The sequence below is a fragment of the Rhinoderma darwinii genome, chromosome 2 (genome assembly GCF_050947455.1).
Source record: "Rhinoderma darwinii isolate aRhiDar2 chromosome 2, aRhiDar2.hap1, whole genome shotgun sequence".
In the NCBI taxonomy this organism is placed as follows: domain Eukaryota; kingdom Metazoa; phylum Chordata; class Amphibia; order Anura; family Rhinodermatidae; genus Rhinoderma; species Rhinoderma darwinii.
This window is the reverse complement of record NC_134688.1, coordinates 68750048-68768326: the sequence shown is the minus strand read 5'-3', so window position 1 is coordinate 68768326 and position 18279 is coordinate 68750048. Positions and strand designations below refer to the sequence as shown.

At 41.5% G+C, this 18279-nt stretch overlaps 1 protein-coding gene across 3 annotated transcripts in view; it reads left to right on the top strand.

Annotated features, from left to right (window-relative positions):
- The window catches only part of DCLK1 (doublecortin like kinase 1), a 383441-nt gene that overhangs the window by 192273 nt on the left and 172889 nt on the right, over positions 1-18279 (top strand). For all 3 annotated transcript variants that reach the window (XM_075851721.1, XM_075851722.1, XM_075851724.1), the window contains exon 5: positions 8931-9047. In XM_075851721.1, coding sequence (XP_075707836.1) covers positions 8931-9047 — 117 coding nt within the window. The remainder of the gene's footprint in view (positions 1-8930; positions 9048-18279) is intronic.

The following is an 18279-nucleotide window of genomic DNA, read 5'->3' as shown; positions in this document are numbered from 1 at the left end:
TAAAATTGCTCAATGTTGTGGTTAAAATATATTTACACGTAAACTAATGCAAAATGAAGTTTAAAAGTGAATCTACGCTTTAATTTCCATGCATAGTCTCTTATAGACAATGCTATACCAGAATGACCATGAGACATTATTTCTAAATATTATCTTTAGGGACTGACCTTGAAATGGCATTGATGTAGCAGGTCTTTTTAATTATATAGACTTTATTGATTGTTTTAGCACATTATATATTCAGCATTGCAAATGCCAATAGAAACGTAACCAAGTCCCCTGGCAGAGCTTAGAGGGAGCCTTGCACCTCATCCAAGTATACAGCGATCCTTATGCTGTTAGTCTAATCATCAGAGAATTAGAGAAATATGATTTATGAGGGACTATGTCTGTCCTTGGAGGCGAATGGCTGTTCTTAAGTTACAGAACAAAGAGATGTGATTCATATAATCTGAGGCATTTTATGAATCATTTCATCAGCTATTCTGTAACATCCCCTCTGATACAGGAGATCAAGCAACTTTACTAAAATGGTGAATTCAGATTTCCTGGAGTTATATGGACATCTGTATACTTCAAAGTAATTCTGTTCTATAACTTTTTAGACTTGTGTTTGCAAGATTTCATATTAATAACTTTTGTATCCATTTTTACCGCCTCTGATATGCTGGGTGGATGTAAAATTTAGGAGCCAGGGAGATAGAAATTAAATATAATGAAATGATCTACAACACTGCATCCCCTTTTAGAGTTAAAAAAAACAAAAAAACAAATTGATTACAGAGTGTCCTGCTGCTGCAACCCCCAGTGATCAATTGTAATGTCCTGCGGAACATCGCAACAAGTATTCAGATCCATGGTGTTCATTTTCTGTGCATTACTATGGCAATCGAGAAACTGTACAATTACATGGTGCCCAATAAAGTCAATGTACATTTATTGTTTTCAGTGGAGATCTGCCGGCCTCCCTTCTTGACTTGGCTCTATGCTCTAGCTAATTCCAGAAAACCTTTTTAAAAGTCATTTGCCAGCTGCAGAAATTCTGGTATCATTTCACAACTGCACTTACCCTTATTTGTAATATTATTTGTGATGATGCCTCATGTATAGATTTATAGCTTTTTATGTCTAACTGTTTGTTAGGATGGCTTTTAAAAGAGTAACTTTGCTGTATGGGAAGCCATTTGTGACCATGTTGTATATATTGGAAAGGAAAAGTAAATTATTAGAAATGAGAGCACCATTTAGAAAATCTAGATTATGTCTATTAACAATTTTTAGGGTATAACTTAGTAATATAGGTTGAAAAAATACATCTAGCATCAGCATTAGGTTGAAAAAGTCCATCATAGTCAACCTGTTTTCTCAGCAATGTTGATCCAGAGGAAAGCAAAAATCCTCATAATGCCAATTTTCCGTAATTCCTTTCTTCCCAAATATAGCAATCAAAATAAATCCCTAGATCTATGTCCCATCCGCAGCAATCTAGTGCATATAACTTGTAATATTTTTACTCTCAAGACTGGCATCCAGGTCCCTTTTTAAACTCTTTCAACTACTCAACCATCATAACATCCTGTGGCAGAGAGTTCCATAGTTTCACTGCTCTTACGTAAAGAAACCCCTTCTTTAATGATGGTGAAACCTTCTTTCCTCTAGACCAGCGGTACACAACTTGTGGGCCGGTGCCACCAGCAGCCCGCGATGCTGTTCTGTGCGGCCCCCAGCCATCAGATCAGAAAGACACGGCTGTCATAGGACCACCACATCCTACTGAAGCGGACTCACATAAGGGAAGTGGCAAGTTGCAGCACATCGTGCAGGATCAGGAAAGCACTGTGGCTGGCACTGTTATGGGGAGGGGCACTGCGTGTCTGGCACTGTTATGGAGGACACCGTTATAAGGGTATTATGTACTGGCATTGTTAAGGGGGACACTGTGGCTGGCACAGTTATGATGGACAGCATTATGGGGGTACTGTGTGGCTGGAAGTGTTGTGGGGGGAACTGTTGCAAGTGTGGTGTTCTTTAGGTATAACACAGTGAATCAGTTTTAGCCAGATTACTCCCATCTGAGATATGTATGACATATCCACAGAATTTGTGGCTTCATTGCAGCCTTTGGGAGTAGTACAATCTGACATGTGGCCCTTGGATCAAAAAGGGTTATGCACTTCTAATCTAGACATAAAGGATGCCCCCTTGTCTAGTCCTGGGTAAAAATAGAACATTAGACAGATACTGTACCGAACTTTGATATACACTATATAAACAAAAATATTGGGGGACACCTCAATCATTGAAACCGGTGTATAAAATCCAGCACCTAGCCATTCAGTCGCCTTTACAAAGATTTGTGATAGAATAGGTAATTCTAAAGTGATCACTGAATTCCAGCGTGGTCCTGTAATAGGACGCCACGATTGTAACAAGTCAGTTTGTGAAATTTCTTCCCTCCTAGATATTCCATCATCCACTGTGAGTGGTAAATGGCAAAGTGGGAGCGTTTAGGAAACAAAGCAACTCAGCCACGAAGTGCAGACCACGTAAAGTTACAGAGCAGGGTCGCCGAGTGCTGAGGCGCATAGTTCATGAAAGTCGCCAATGCTCTTCTGACTCATAAAACTGCAAAGATCTAAGCCGTTTTTTGGTATTAACATCAGCACAAAAACTGTGTGCCGGAAGCTTCATGGCATCGATTTCCGTGGCGGTCATCTGCATGCAAGCCTTACATCCCCAAGCACAATTCCAAGCATCAGAGGGAGCGATATAAAGCACGCCGCCACTGGACTCTGGAGCAGTGGAAACGTGTTCTGTGGAGTGATGACTCGCGCTTCTCTATCTGGCAGTCTGATGGAAGAGTCTGGGTTTAGTGAATGTCAGGAGAACATTACCTGCCTGACTGCATTGTGCCAACTGTAAGGTTTGGTGGAGGAGGGATAATGCTACGGGGTTGTTTTTTAGGTGTTGGCCTTGGCCCCTTAGTTCCAGTGAAGGGAAATTTTAATGCTTCAGCATACCAAGACATTTTGGACAATTGTATGCTTCCAACTTTGTGAGAACAGTTTGGGGTTCGGCTTAGATCTTTGCAGTTTTATGAGTCAGAAGAGCATTGGCGACTTTCATGAACTATGCGCCTCAGCACTCGGCGACCCTGCTCTGTAACTTTACGTGGTCTGCACTTCGTGGCTGAGTTGCTTTGTTTCCTAAACGCTCCCACTTTGCCATTTACCACTCACAGTGCTTCTATGCCCCTTTTGATTCACCCCATGATCTTAATTTCTTTGCCAGCAGCTGCTTTATGCTGGTTGCTACAGTTAAGTTTACTTGTCATGTCAATTTTACCAAATATTTTTTATATTAGCATATATGGGTGGCATTCATTTTCTCTGTTCCCTGCTGTATGCAGTGCCATAGTTAGATTGGATGCTGCAATGTTCAGGACTCCTAACTGCTTCCCCGCCCCCCCCCCCCCATATGGCGTATGCTTGAACTATCATCCAGGCAGCTACTAGCGAGTACTTTCTTCCATCCTGCTATATGGTCGCTTATGCTCAACCACCCGTGTTTTTCCATGCACTCAGGGCCGGATTTAGACAAAGTGTGGCCCTGGGCAAAGTTAAAAGTGGGGCCCCAAATGCTGAACTACTGTATCAATAATGCAGTCAATTCAAAAGGCGGTGTGCAGAGAACTGCATCGCTGATTTCTAGCGCGTCCAGGAGTGTTGCAAGTCCCAAAGCATATGTCCCCCATCTCACACAAAAAGATATATATACTTATACAGTTCTTAAATCATACCACTATACAGATGAAATATTACCTGCATGCTGGACACAACTCACTGTTATAAGATCAATATTACTAATAATAACACAATATAAGGTCCAAATAATACCGCCACACCATAACCACATAGTGACTGAATAATACCACCACACCATAACCACATAGTAACAGGAATAATACCCCCATACTGTTACTGAATCTGAATAATACCACCACATCATGACCACATAGTGACCGAATAATACCCCCGTACGGTAACTTAATAATACCTCCACACCATGACCACATAGTGACCGGTAAAAATTATCCCTCGGTGCTCGACACAATAAAAGTGCCACATCAGTAACCGTGTCCACCTTGTGCCCCCACAGTAACAATGCCACCTTTGTGCCCCCTTGTATATAGTGCCACAAAGCACCCTCCCTTGTATATAGTGCCACAAACCCACCCCCTTGTAAAAAGGGCCACATAGCCCCCCTTGTATATAGTGACTCACAGCCCTCCCTTGTATATAGTGCCACACAGCCCCTCCCTTGTATATAGTGCCACACAGCCCCTCCCTTGTATATTGTGCTACACAGCCGTCCCCTTGTATATAGTGCCACACTGCCCTCCCCTTGTATATAGTGCCACACAGCCCCCCTCCCTTGTATATAGTGACACACAGCCCCCTCTCCCTTGTATATAGTGCCACATAGCCCCCCTCCATTATATATAGCGCCACACAGCCCCCCGCCCTTGTATATTGTGCCATAATGCACCTCTCTCCCTTGTGTATAGTGTCATACAGATCCCCTCCTTTGTATATAGTGCCACACAGCCCGCCTCTCCCTTGTATATAGTGCCACCAAGCCCCCCCCTGTATGTAGTGCCACACAGCTCCCCCCTCCCCTCGTATATAGTGACACACAGCCCCAAAAAACAGTGTACTTACCTAGCCCCATTCCTGCGACGGATGGAGAACTTCACAGACTCCAGGCGCGACCCTTGTGCAGGCCAGCGTGATGCAGTTACGTCATCACTCTGGCCTGCACAGGGATTCTTCCCGGTGCCTTATAGGCTACAGGCTTAACGTGGTCTGTAGCCTATTGTGTTCAATTGTATCTGGGCCTGGCGACGCAGATACAAGTGAATGTGGCTGTCGCTAGCACAAGTGCTCCCTCCAGTGTTAGTGATGCCGCCGGGCATGAGGGGGCCCGTGCCGCTTTGCCCGTGACTATAAATTATATGTGCCGGGCGGCGCAGGCCCCCTCATGCCGCGGGCCCCGCAGCAGCCGCTATGGCTGCTATAGTGGGCAGGGGGCCCTAAGAGGAAGGGGGCAATTGGCCAGTTTGCCCTCTAAGGCCGGCCCTGCATGCATTCGCTTACACATGGACATCCATCCAACTTGGGCTAAAAGTTATACATATAAAAACTGTTTCATTTTATAGGGGGAGCACAAGAGAGGGCAAGAATATTGGCAAACCAGTGCCCCCCTTATGCTTGAAGAGTTCTGCACACTTTAAGGCCACACAGGTCGCTCACCCCATGACTAGCCATGACTATATAAAACATGCTATCTTTTATCAACTAAGGAAGTTTTTTCAAAGATATATCCTGGTATGGAGAAATGAGGACACTGCTGCTACTGCTACTCACATTAATATGGTTACAGAATTACAAAATATATTATAATTAACTTTGTAGTTGAGATGTTCTGATTAATTTATGTTAATTCATTCTTTAGAGAGTTACTATCACAGTCTGCAATGGGCAGATTTTCTGGACTATGATTTACTTGATTACAGATATTGACAAAATGATTTAGAACCATCATTGGATAAAAATGCAATCAAGATAATTTTGCAATTTAAAGTTCTTTTCATTTCATATTTTAAATTTTTATTTTATTGCTTTTATATTTTTATTATTATTATTTTTATTTTATCACTTACTTAGAATGTTGTTTATACTGTTTATAGGACATGGAAGACAGAATAAATACACGGATTATTACTATGTATTAGCACTTATAATATTATTTTGAAAACAGGCACTAAATCTCTGTGTATGTGGCATTATTTAACCCTTTCAGGACCAGACTCATTTTCGTTTTTATGCTTTTGTTTTTTCCTTCCCGCCTTCAAAAGGTCCTAACTTCTTTATTTTTTCGTTGACACAGCCATATGAGGGCTTAATTTTTACGGGAGAAGTTGTACTTTCTAATGGTACTATTTAATATTATGTATGATATACTGGGAAGCTGGAAAAAAATTCAGAATGGGGTGGAATTTGAAAAAAACAGCAGTTCCTCCATTTTGTGATGGTTTTAATTTTTACAGTGTTCACTGTATGGTGGAAATGACACGTTATCTTTATTCTGCGGGGCAGGACGATCACGGTGATACCAAATTTATATAGTTCTTGTTATGTTTTGGTACCTTTTAAAAAAATGTCAATGTTTGCAATAAACTAATACATTTTTGCATCACCATATCGTGACCCCCATAACTTTTTTATATTTTTGTGTACAGAGCTGTGTAAGGCGTCTTTTTGTACGTGGAAAGATGTAGTTTTTATTAATATCATTTCAGGGATTCTGGGGCATTTCGATCACTTCTTATTCATTTTTTTGTGGGAGTTGAAGTGGCAAAAAAATTGGGATTCGGCATTTTTACCTTTTTTTCCCGCTACGGCGTTCACCTTATTAGATACATTTTTTGAAAATATTTTTATAGTTCGGCCATTTTTGGCAGCGGGGATACCTAATGTGTTTGTTTATTTCTGCCTAGGGGGTTTGAACCTGCGATCATTAGATCGCTTATGCCATAGACTGCAATATCACAATATTGCAGTCTATGGCATAAACGATCTAATGATCACAGGTTCAAGACCCCTAGATGGGCAAAATAAAAGTAAGAAAAAAAATTAAAAAAGTTTAAAAAAAAAATATCACAATATTGCAGTCTATGGCAAAATAAATGCATTGCTATTGAGACCTGCCACAGGCAGGCCTCAATAGCAATTTTCCTCTAGCAGGGCTGGGAGCATTCAGAAAGCTCCCAGCTGCTAGAGGACTACAACAGCTCCCACTATCTCATCGCGCGGGAGCAGTTGACCGGCTCCGAACTTAAAGGGACCGTAAAAACCCTTCAGATGCCTGTGGTCACATCTGCCACCGGCATCTGAGGGGTTAAATGCTTGCGATTTGAATTTTTTCTGATCGCAAGCATTGCCGCTGGGTCCCTGCTGTGCAACACAGCACAGACCCATCGGCTATGGCGCTCATTCTGCCTGTGAGCGGGCGCCATATTTAAATACCCTTTCACGACGTAAATCTACAGATTAGTGACGTGAAAGGGTTAATAAAGGGATTGTCTGCTTTAGGATAGGGTTGACTTAAGCCCCATTTTCACGGGCCAGCGATTCCCGATCATTGCACTGTGTAAACGGTCAGCCGATGAAAAGGGAAACGCTCGTTCATCACCTGATCGCAGCTTTTATGCAGCAAAAAGATGGTTGCTAGTCGGCAGTACATCTCCTTGTGTAAACTGCCGATATGATGAAAATGCATGGGGTCGAACGATCATAGCAACAATTGTTCACCCCCATATATTATCGATCATAGCTCCTTGTAAAAGGAGCAAACAAGCGCCGATCGACGAGATGTCTCATCGATCTGCGTTCGTTTTCACAGCCCATAACGGGCCATATAAAAGGACATTTAGATCGACTTGACTAGCTAGCTAGTGGAGAAGAAAAAAGATAAGGCAGTATTGTTACCAGTTGGCCATGGTTTGTTTTGCCTGTCCCTATCATTGTATTTTGTCTTATGTAAAATAACGTCTACATGTTCTTGGACTATCCTATGGCGTGCACAAAACCCAATTACCAGCCATTGTGATTTATAAAGGGTAGCACACCATACTCACCAATGAATGAACCTACTGTAGGTGTTACTCACCTTACCCAGCTCTTGTTAGATGACCAGACACCTACTCCTCCGCTGCCTCTGCTCCCGCAGGAGTACGACCGGGAAAGTCCATATCTTATTGCGGGGGGTTGAAGTTGAAGAATTGGGAGATTCCTTAGACTTAACACCCCATACTAGCCTAGGGTTTAACTGATTGCGGCTCAGTGGATCCACTTCTCTGAGAAACAACGGGTTACCATGGCAGCTGGTAGGCCAATCAAAGACCCCCAGGCCTGCTGTATCTGTATACATGGCCTAATAGTTTACCTGTCAGTTTGTTACTGACAGGTAATGATGCTTTGCAATATTGAGTATACCAATGCAATAAAGAAGCAATCACAGGATCTCATTGTGAAGTCCCCTAGCGGGACTAAAGAAGTAATGAGTGATGTAAAGTTACATAAAGTTTATTTTTGTAAAAGTGATCAAAATGATAATAATAATATATGTTATTTAATATATATTATTTAAATCACACAGTAAACCATGTAAAAGAAAATGAAAATGAAAAAAACAACAGCAAAATTGCTTTTTTCCATTCACCACCCAAAAATAATAATAACATTTACGGAATTGCCTTTTGTTCCCCAGGAAGAGTTAATACAATTTTATCAATAAGTTATACTGTATGTAAAATAAAATGTACCATTGAAAAATACAATTTATCCAACAAAAAGCTACATTGATCGAAAAGTAATGTCTCTCCGCACGCGACGACACCAAAATGTAAACATTTCTGCTGTTCTAAATGACGAAATAGGCCTCGGCCCCGAAGGGGTTAATCACCAACTGAAATGTTGTCCTTGCTTGTATTTCACTTTGCTATTAATGCAGCTTGTAATAGATAAAAGGCATGTTAGTAGCTAAAACCTAATATTGTGTTGTATACCCCAAAGGCTTTTCTTCATTGTTCGCAGTACCATTCAGTAAAACCATGACAAATGCCTTCTAGTTGGCTCCGAACCTTCTAAATGTTATGATTTATTGATTTCTCTCTGTTCTGTCCAACCATGCAAGTATATCATTGGCCTCTACTTTAGTGAATGACATGTGGCCTTTTACGTAAAGTCAGAAAGTTCACCCTTATAACCTTTTCAATGATCCCTTCGAAAGATTTAGGGTTTATTCTGGATACATTTCATTTTCAAAATAAAGAAAAATAGATTCTAACAAACATTTTTCTTTTTCAGAATGTCGGGTTGTGAAATCTACTTCTTACACCAAGCTTCCTAATATACCACGCAGGAGTGCAACCAAGAGTCCAGGACCTTCCCGGCGCAGCAAGTCCCCTGCTTCAACCAGTTCAGGTAGGTTTCAGACAATTAGTATTTACTGTATATAATCACCAGCATCCATTTCTGCTCTAAAAATATCTGTCATTTACTTTTGGAATAGAGTGCAGAATTTTCCTATTGACTTACATTTTTGCAGTGGCTGTTGGGCTTTTCGTCCACTAGCGGTCTAATAGTTGTTGTTTTATATTTCATATTGTTTTTTGTTGTTGCCGAAATAACAGATTTAGAACTCGTAAAAATAATATATTATGGAGATTTAGAGGCAGCGTTTCATATTACACACTCTACAAGAAACCAGTAGTGGTCAATAGTTCTAAAGACATGGTCCCTGAAGGGTATTTCCAACCCTTTTTTCCTATTTCTTTTGTCCTACTAAGAGCTAAGGCCGGATTCACACGAGCGTTGCGCATCTCGGACATGAAAAACGGAGGGTTTTCACGGCCGAGGTGCATCCGTGGTCTCTGCGCTGCGGGACGCGTTATCACGCATCCCCCATAGACTAGAGTCTATAGAGGGATGCGTGAAGTGTGAAAAAATAGGACATGTCCTATTATCTCACGGACCCTTCACACGTTCCGTTGAAACAACGGCTGTGTGAACGGTCACATTGAATTACATAGGTCTGTGTGACGGCCGCTGTTTTAACAGCTGTCACACGTTCGTATAACACGTTAGTATGAATAAGGCCTTACTATAAGTCTTGCATTACCTGTAGGGACTGCATCATCAGTCCGCATCTGTATTTACTCCTGTATACTGACATGTAGCTTGCGTCTACTGTATATATGACATGTGACTGGTACATCTACACGCACCTAAGCCCCATTGCGCATATATTTGCTTGACCAATTCATAAAATCTAACTAGAGTTCCAGAAAACTAACATATTGTATGATAACAATAGAAAATTGTAGTTTAGATATACTTTTCTAGTGTTCCACCTAAATTTTGCCCGAGTAACATGACTACTGGGACACATTGGCCAGTTCTCCACTGGTTACAACATGTCTATTGTATAATGCTGCATTAAGTGTTGTCCTTTGAATGACCATGGATTACATTTTGTGTTACTTGCTTTGCTACTTTTATCTTTGATGATTCTCTAGTCTGAAGAGATGAATGACTCAGATGACTATGGCCGTGACCTAAACAATAATAACACAACCATTACCATCAGTAGTCACCCCAGTTTTCCTATAGGAACTTCATGTGCGTGACTCAACAGAACCTTCTTTAGCCATCATACAAGCTCTGAGGGTAACTGGCATCTGAAAAAGGTGACAGCTCAAATTTAACAGGGTCTTGCCACAAATATTTTATTGGATATGGTTGTCTGGAGTAAATGATTCACAATTTTTGCTTTTCTCCCTTTCTAAATCTTTGCAGGTCTTGTGTTGTAGAGCATTGAGGTCAGAGACAGGGAATATATACTGTCATTTTCCGAATACACTGGCAGTAGTTGAATATCTATTAACTATTGTTCAAGATTAGAACAGCACTACACCTCTCCACAGGTTGTGTGTGGTATTGCAGCTTAGTCCCTCTCACAGCATTCTGTTTCTGGAAAAAAGTGACCATGTTTTACTAATCCTGTACAAACCCAAATTACTATGCATTACTTACAAATAAAAATAATGTGAGCACAGTAGTGCCTTCTTGGACAGTTTTATTTGTATACCAGTGCATACCCCTAAAGGCCAGGTTCAAAATCTGTAATTTAAGTGTTGAAACTGGGTTATTAGGCTATTTAAAAAATATTCAATATTCTAAAAAAAATAATAATCCACATCCCATTGTCTGTGTTTTTCTAGTTTATAGTAATTAATGCATAAAATGTATGATTCCTGCCCAGCACTATGCACAGATTACTATATATAATACTGTAGTCTTAAAAATGCAACAACAAAAAATAAAAAAATAGATACCACCAATCCACCAAAATAACATAAATTAATATATACAGAACTATATATGCAGTGAACAGAAGAATAATGGCCCTGTACAAAGGCGAACACAAGTTTATCTATATAAACTACCCCCTCAAGTTAAAAAATATTTAAAAAATGTTATACAGTATAAGGTATCCACTAAATAAAGTGTATAATAAGGTATCAATTAAATAAAGTGTATACTCTAATATTCTCCTATAAAAAGGACATCCAGATAGGAAGGAAGGAATTAAGGATGGAAAGATTTAATAAATAATCTTTTTAATAAATAATCTATTTAATCCAGATGTTATCATTACTGGTAGCTCAAGAAATAATGGAGGGTCCAATAGTACATAGAAAAGTTTAGGAGACATTCCGCTAATCTTTAACATGAAGGCTCAACTCATAGCTCCAATGTCAAAACTCACTTTCTGTATTTTGCAGCCAATTGTCTTAATCCCATCTTGTCTTGAATTATATGATTGTAACGTGTCATTATATTCATATATTGAGAATCTCCAATCCGTAAGAATCAGCATAAAAGACACCCACATGTGTCCTTCAGTCTAGAACTACTCACAGTGTTGAACGCTCCATTATTTACTATGTAGAAATAATGGATGATGTACGGGGGAGTTTATGCAATTGAATACTAAGCAGTAAAATCAACTGTACAGCAAATAAATGAAGTCTGGTGCTGGCCCATAATGTGCACTGCAATCTCTCATAGCATCTTCATGAATCAGGCCATTAATGCAATGTACTTAGTGCTTCGGGGCGATAATAAAATTATGTGGGAAAAAAAAGGACCGAATTGTTTATCTGTGAAAAACTTTGAGGACAGTGAGGTCGGTTTGAACTACGTGTCTTCCCAAGCCTGGCGCACCGTGCTGCCTGCCTACACATCTGACGTCAATTTTAACAATTCTGGTGTTGTTAAAGTAATAATACTCCTACTATGCTATTATATGGTATTGTATAAGAGGTTCTAAGGTTTTGGAAGTAGAGGAAAATAAATGATGAAGACCCATGTTCGGGGTCGAAACACGTAGCATTATACCAAGTTAATAATAAAATTCAGTCAAAAGGGAAACCAAACTACAAGTCGTTTTAGTTCAAGCACGGCAGGAATCCAGAAAAAAGGAGCTCCTTTTCCTCCACTTTCAAACCGTGATTACTCCATTGACGTGGGATCCACATACCTGGTTTTCGCCGAGGGAGTTGGCAGCCGTGGAAAGCAACAAGTTGCAAGCTTGAATATTGTGTTGTGCCGGTACTAATGCACCGTACTTTACACTTGTCCGTTTTTTATGTTACACATCCAAATTATATTACTTTAGAGGCGCCATCCTCTCTTTTTTTATTTTTTATTTTATTTTTTATTGGGGTCCAAAACGAAGCTCTGCTTAACATTGAATCCGCAGTCCTCTGATGATCTGTCATTACAAAATGAAGGTAATGGAGCAACATGACTGGACTTACCTCAAGGTACCCTCCTCCAATCATACCAAAGACTGAATTTCCCAGCAGTCTGTGCAGTCTTAGTGGACCGACATTACTTTTCCATATTGAAGAGGGTTCGGAAATCATTGGGGGGAATTTATTAAGACTGGTGTTTCATATGCCAGTCTTAATATAAAGTGCGATGGATTAAAATCTGCTCGGCGTAGATAGTTTAATAAATTGCCCCCATTGCATTCTTATGGTTCTTAAATAGTACAATGTGTACTGCATAGTGAGCATAGTTATTCTGTAAATGTAAAAAATTTATTTTCTCAAGATATAGATTTATGTGGAGGGTAGTGATTTTGTTTCAACATGGCAGACTACTGAAATATTCAATCCTGACTCACTAACTCTCTTCATGTCTAACCAAATGAAGGCCAACAAAGTCAGCCATAGAAATGAGATACACTGAAAATCTACGCTTAAGGGTCCTGTCAGACCTACGTACAGAAATAAAAGGTGAATTCTGATTGGTTGCTATGGGTAACAGCTCCACTATATCATTGCACCTATTTTGATCAATCTAATATATTGAACACGTTACGTTACTATTGTGGATTATTTAAACATAGTCTTAAAACCATAAACTAAAGATGCCATTTCCTCCCCCATGAAATATACACAAGGTAGTGGAGAGATACTGTATCCAGTCTCCGCTATTCACAGTCACAGGTACCCTTTCCTGCCATCTATGATAGAAGTCTTGGCTCTATTTGACATGTACAGCTTATAACTATGTGACAAAAATAGTTGTTTGCCAGGTAATTGTCTGTATATGTCAAGTAGAGCCAGGACTCCTCTTCCCGGGACTCCTAATTTACAATGGTGACAGGAAAGGTTGGCTGTGATTCTGTACAGCAGTGGTGGTAAAGCCGGCATATTGTGTGGGCGTCATGCGGACCAGCCAGTTGGGCATCAGTGCAATGTAACAACTTTTAAAATATAAAGCTAATGTCTGGGGTTGCATATAGAATTCTTTCTTTTTTTGTTGACAGCTCCTCTTTTAGGTGCTCAACATTTGTCAAATTTCTGCCTTTCCATTTACATTGCCTTTTCCATAAATGCAAATACCCAGTGTGAGACTTGCTGTCAATAATGCCGGCCACAGCTTGACAAAACTCATTTATCTTCTAGAACCAGAACATACCCCAAGGATTAAAATAGGAATAAATTGACGAGAGTTAAATTGAGAAATGTGTTTTAATGCTCGGTTGTACACCAGTGATGTGCTAAATGAAAGATTTAATTTCAGCTCAGCACAAATCATTTCTAATACATAAAAACAATCATTTCCGCAGACGTTATACTTAAGAGCAGTCTTCTCTTTATTTGATAGATCCTGCTAAATAATTATTGCAATTTAATAGTTTTGTACATTTGCATACAGTGCCAAAGTAAAATGCCATACAATGCCCATAAAACTGTCATAAGGAGCTATACATCATATGCCAAAGTACCATCATACAGGAAATAAATAATACCACCATCAGGGTTGCCAACCACCGATTAATTTTTTCCTGGACAAGTTCGCCCAAAATCACGGACAAACAGAAATTTTTACGGACAGTTTTTGAAAATTGAGAATAACATTTTTCACTAACTTAAAACATTAATATAACCAGGTTAGCTTTGTTAATTGTGAATTAGAAAGTGATAATAATTAAAAATTATAATAATAGTTTCAGGTCAACTGTGCATTTTTCCTTTTTGTAATGTCCTGGTTCAGTTCAATGCTGCGGCACTAAAACTTGCAGACAAGACGTACTCAGCTCTAGGAAGATCGGTGCAATTTATAAAGAGAGTATGACATGGATCACCGGAGATATGACTACATACTACATAATATACACGCACTAAAAACACACACACTACATATACACACATTGCACACATACATACCGCACACACTACATCTACACTGCACGCATACATACATACATACATACTGCCCACACACTGCCCACACACTGCATATACACACACTGCATCATATATACTGCCCACACGCTCCAGTTACACACACTGCACACATATATACTGCACACATACATACAGGGCCGCCATCAGGGGGGTATTAGGGGTACTACTGTAGGGGGCCCGGCCAAACTTCATTGAAAGGGGGGCCCGGCAACTGCCGCGACTTGCCTTTGGTAGGAAAAAACAGGCCCCTGCAATGGGGCCTGTTCTTTTCACCAAAACAATGTCGTGAGCTGCGGGCCCCCCTCTCGTCAAACACAGCCGTGAGCTGCGGGCCCCCCTCTCGTCAAACACCGCCGTGAGCTGCGGGCCCCCCTCTCATCAAACACCGCCGTGAAACACCACCCGCTTGCAAAAATCACAAATGAGAAAAAAAAAGGCACTTTTTTAAATTTATAAAAAAGTTTAGACTTGCCCCGGCCGTAGTTTAGGTGACGCGATCCCCTATTCTTAGCGCAGCCCGGCCTCCTGCCATGACGTTTCATCCCATGTGACTGCTGCAGCGGTCACATGGTCTACACCATCATCCCAGGAGGCGGGGCTACGTTCAGAAGAGAGAGATGCGTCACCTAAACTACGGCGGGGGCAAGTCTAAACTTTTTTATAAATTTAAAAAAGTGCCTTTTTTTTTTCTCATTTGTGATTTTTGCGGCAGAACCGCAGCATTTCCGCAACAGGAGCGGCGATTCCACTGAATAAATTGACATGCTGTGGCTTAAAAAGCCACACTGCAGGTACATTTTTTTTGCAGCGCATGGATGAGATTTGTTCAAATCTCATCCACTCGGCTGCGACGGTAATACGCTGCGGATTTTCCGCAATAAAATGTGTTGCATAAAATCCGTAATGTTCATGCCTAGTGTGTTCCTACCCTAAGGCCGGATTCACACGAGCGTGTGCTTTTTGCGCGCGCAAAAAAGTGGCGTTTTGCGCATGCAAAAGGTCCATAACAGCTCCGTGTGTCAGCAGCGTATGATGCGTGGCTGCGTGATTTTCGCGCAGCCGCCATCATTATGACACTCTGTTTGTATGTTTGTAAACAGAAAAGCACGTGGTGCTTTTCTGGTTTCATTCATAGTTTATACTGCTGCGGAAGTGCTGGGCGTGATTTTCACGCACCCATTGACTTCAATGGGTGCGTGATGCGCGAACAATGCACAAATATAGGACATGTCGTGAGTTTTACGCAGCGGACACACGCTGCGTGAAAATCACTGACAGTCTGCACGGCCCCATAGAGTAACATAGGTCCGTCCGAGGCGTGTGAAAATCACGCACGTTGCACGGATGTATTACACGTTCGTCTGAATAAGCCCTAACAATAAGGCCCAGTTCACAGAGTTTTTGGGCCTTGATATTGACTCGGACACTGCGTCAGAATCAGCACCAAACAACTTCCAAAACCTCCTCCCATTGATTTAATCTGAAATCAATGGGAGCCAGTCGCGGAAAAAATAAAAAGCAGCACGTCCTTTCTTGCCGCGGTTCCGCCTCTGACCTCCCATCGAAATCAATGGGAGGCAGAAAATGCATTTTTCGCTGCGTTTTTTGTCTGCTGTCCTCAATCGCCGCGGGCAAAAAACGCAGAAAAAAACGCGGCAAGATAGTGTGGGCAGGTCAAAATCTGCCTCAAAATTCGGTGCGCGGTTCCAGGCGGTCGCGGGTGCGCGGGCGGTCGCAGGGAGTTTGCGCGGGAGTTTGCGGGTGCGCGCGATCGGTCGCGGGGGCGGTGTTGGACGGCCCCCGTGACTGCCCTCATGACTACCCCCATGCTACCCAGGGCCGCCATCAGGGGGGTATTAGGGGTACTGATGTGAGAGGCCCGGCCAAACTTAATTGAAAGGGGGGCCTGCAGCTCACGACATTCTTTTGGTGAAAAAATGGGCCCCATTGCAGGGGCCTGTTTTTTTCTACCAAAGGCAAGTCGCGGCAGTTGCCGGGCCCCCCTTTCAATTAGGTTTGGCCAGGCCTCTCACATCAGTACCCCTAATACCCCCCCTGATGGCGGCCCTGGGTACCATGATTTAGTGCTGGACGGAGTACCGTTAACAGGCGGTGCCACGGTAGGGGGGCCCAGAAAATTTAGCTGTATGGGACCCTGAAATTCCTGATGGCGGCCCTGCATACATACTGCACACATACATACTGCCCACACACTACATATACACACAATGCACACATATATACTGCACACATACATACATACATACATACATACATACATACTGCCCACGCACTACATATACGCACAATGCACACATACATACTGCACACATACATACTGCACACACACATACATACTACACATACACAAATTCATACATAAATTCTGCACACATACATACTGCACACATACATACTGCACACACTACATATTGCACACACACTACATATACGCTTCACATACACACATGGCACACATACTAGATATACACACACTGCACACATATATAGACAGAATGCACATATATATACACAGTGAAGGAAATAAGTATTTGATCCCTTGCTGATTTTGTAAGTTTGCCCACTGTCAAAGACATGAACAGTCTAGAATTTTTAGGCTAGGTTAATTTTACCAGTGAGAGATAGATTATATAAAAAAAAAAAACAGAAAATCACATTGCCAAAATTATATATATTTATTTACATTGTGCACAGAGAAATAAGTATTTGATCCCCTACCAACCATTAAGAGTTCAGCCTCCTCCAGACCAGTTACACGCTCCAAATCAACTTGGTGCCTGCATTAAAGACAGCTGTCTTAAATGGTCACCTGTATAAAAGACTCCTGTCCACAGACTCAATTAATCAGTCTGACTCTAACCTCTACAACTTGGGCAAGACCAAAGAGCTTTCTAAGGATGTCAGGGACAAGATCATAGACCTGCACAAGGCTGGAATGGGCTACAAAACCATAAGTAAGACGCTGGGTGAGAAGGAGACAACTGTTGGTGCAATAGTAAGAAAATGAAAGACATACAAAATGACTGTCAATGTACATCGATCTGGGGCTCCATGCAAAATCTCACCTCATGGGGTATCCTTGATCCTGAGGAAGGTGAGAGCTCAGCCGAAAACTATACGGGGGGAACTTGTTAATGATCAAGGCAGCTGGGACCACAGTCACCAAGAAAACCCTTGGTAACACATTACGCCGTAATGGATTAAAATCCTGCAGTACCCACAAGGTCCCCCTGCTCAAGAAGGCACATGTACAGTCCCGTCTGAAGTTTGCAAATGAACATCTGGATGATTCTGAGTGTGATTGGGAGAAGGTGCTGTGGTCAGATGAGACTAAAATTGAGCTCTTTGGCATTAACTCAACTCGCCGTGTTTGGAGGAAGAGAAATGCTGCCTATGACCCAAAGAACACCGTCCCCACTGTCAAGCATGGAGGTGGAAACATTATCTTTTGGGGGTGTTTCTCTGCTAAGGGCACAGGACTACTTCACTGCATCAATGGGAGAATGGATGGAGCCATGTACCGTTAAATCCTGAGTGACAACCTCCTTCCCTCCACCAGGACATTAAAAATGGCTCGTGGCTGGGTCTTCCAGCACGACAATGACCCGAAACATACAGCCAAGGCAACAAAGGAGTGGCTCAAAAAGAAGCACATTAAGTTAATGGAGTGGCCTAGCCAGTCTCCAGACCTTAATCCCATCGAAAATTTATGGAGGGAGCTGAAGATCCGCGCTGCCAAGCTACAGCCTCGAAATCTTAATGATTTACAGATGATCTGCAAAGAGGAGTGGGCCAAAATTCCATCTAACATGTGTGCAAACCTCATCATCAACTACAAAAAATATTTGACTGCTGTGCTTGCCAAC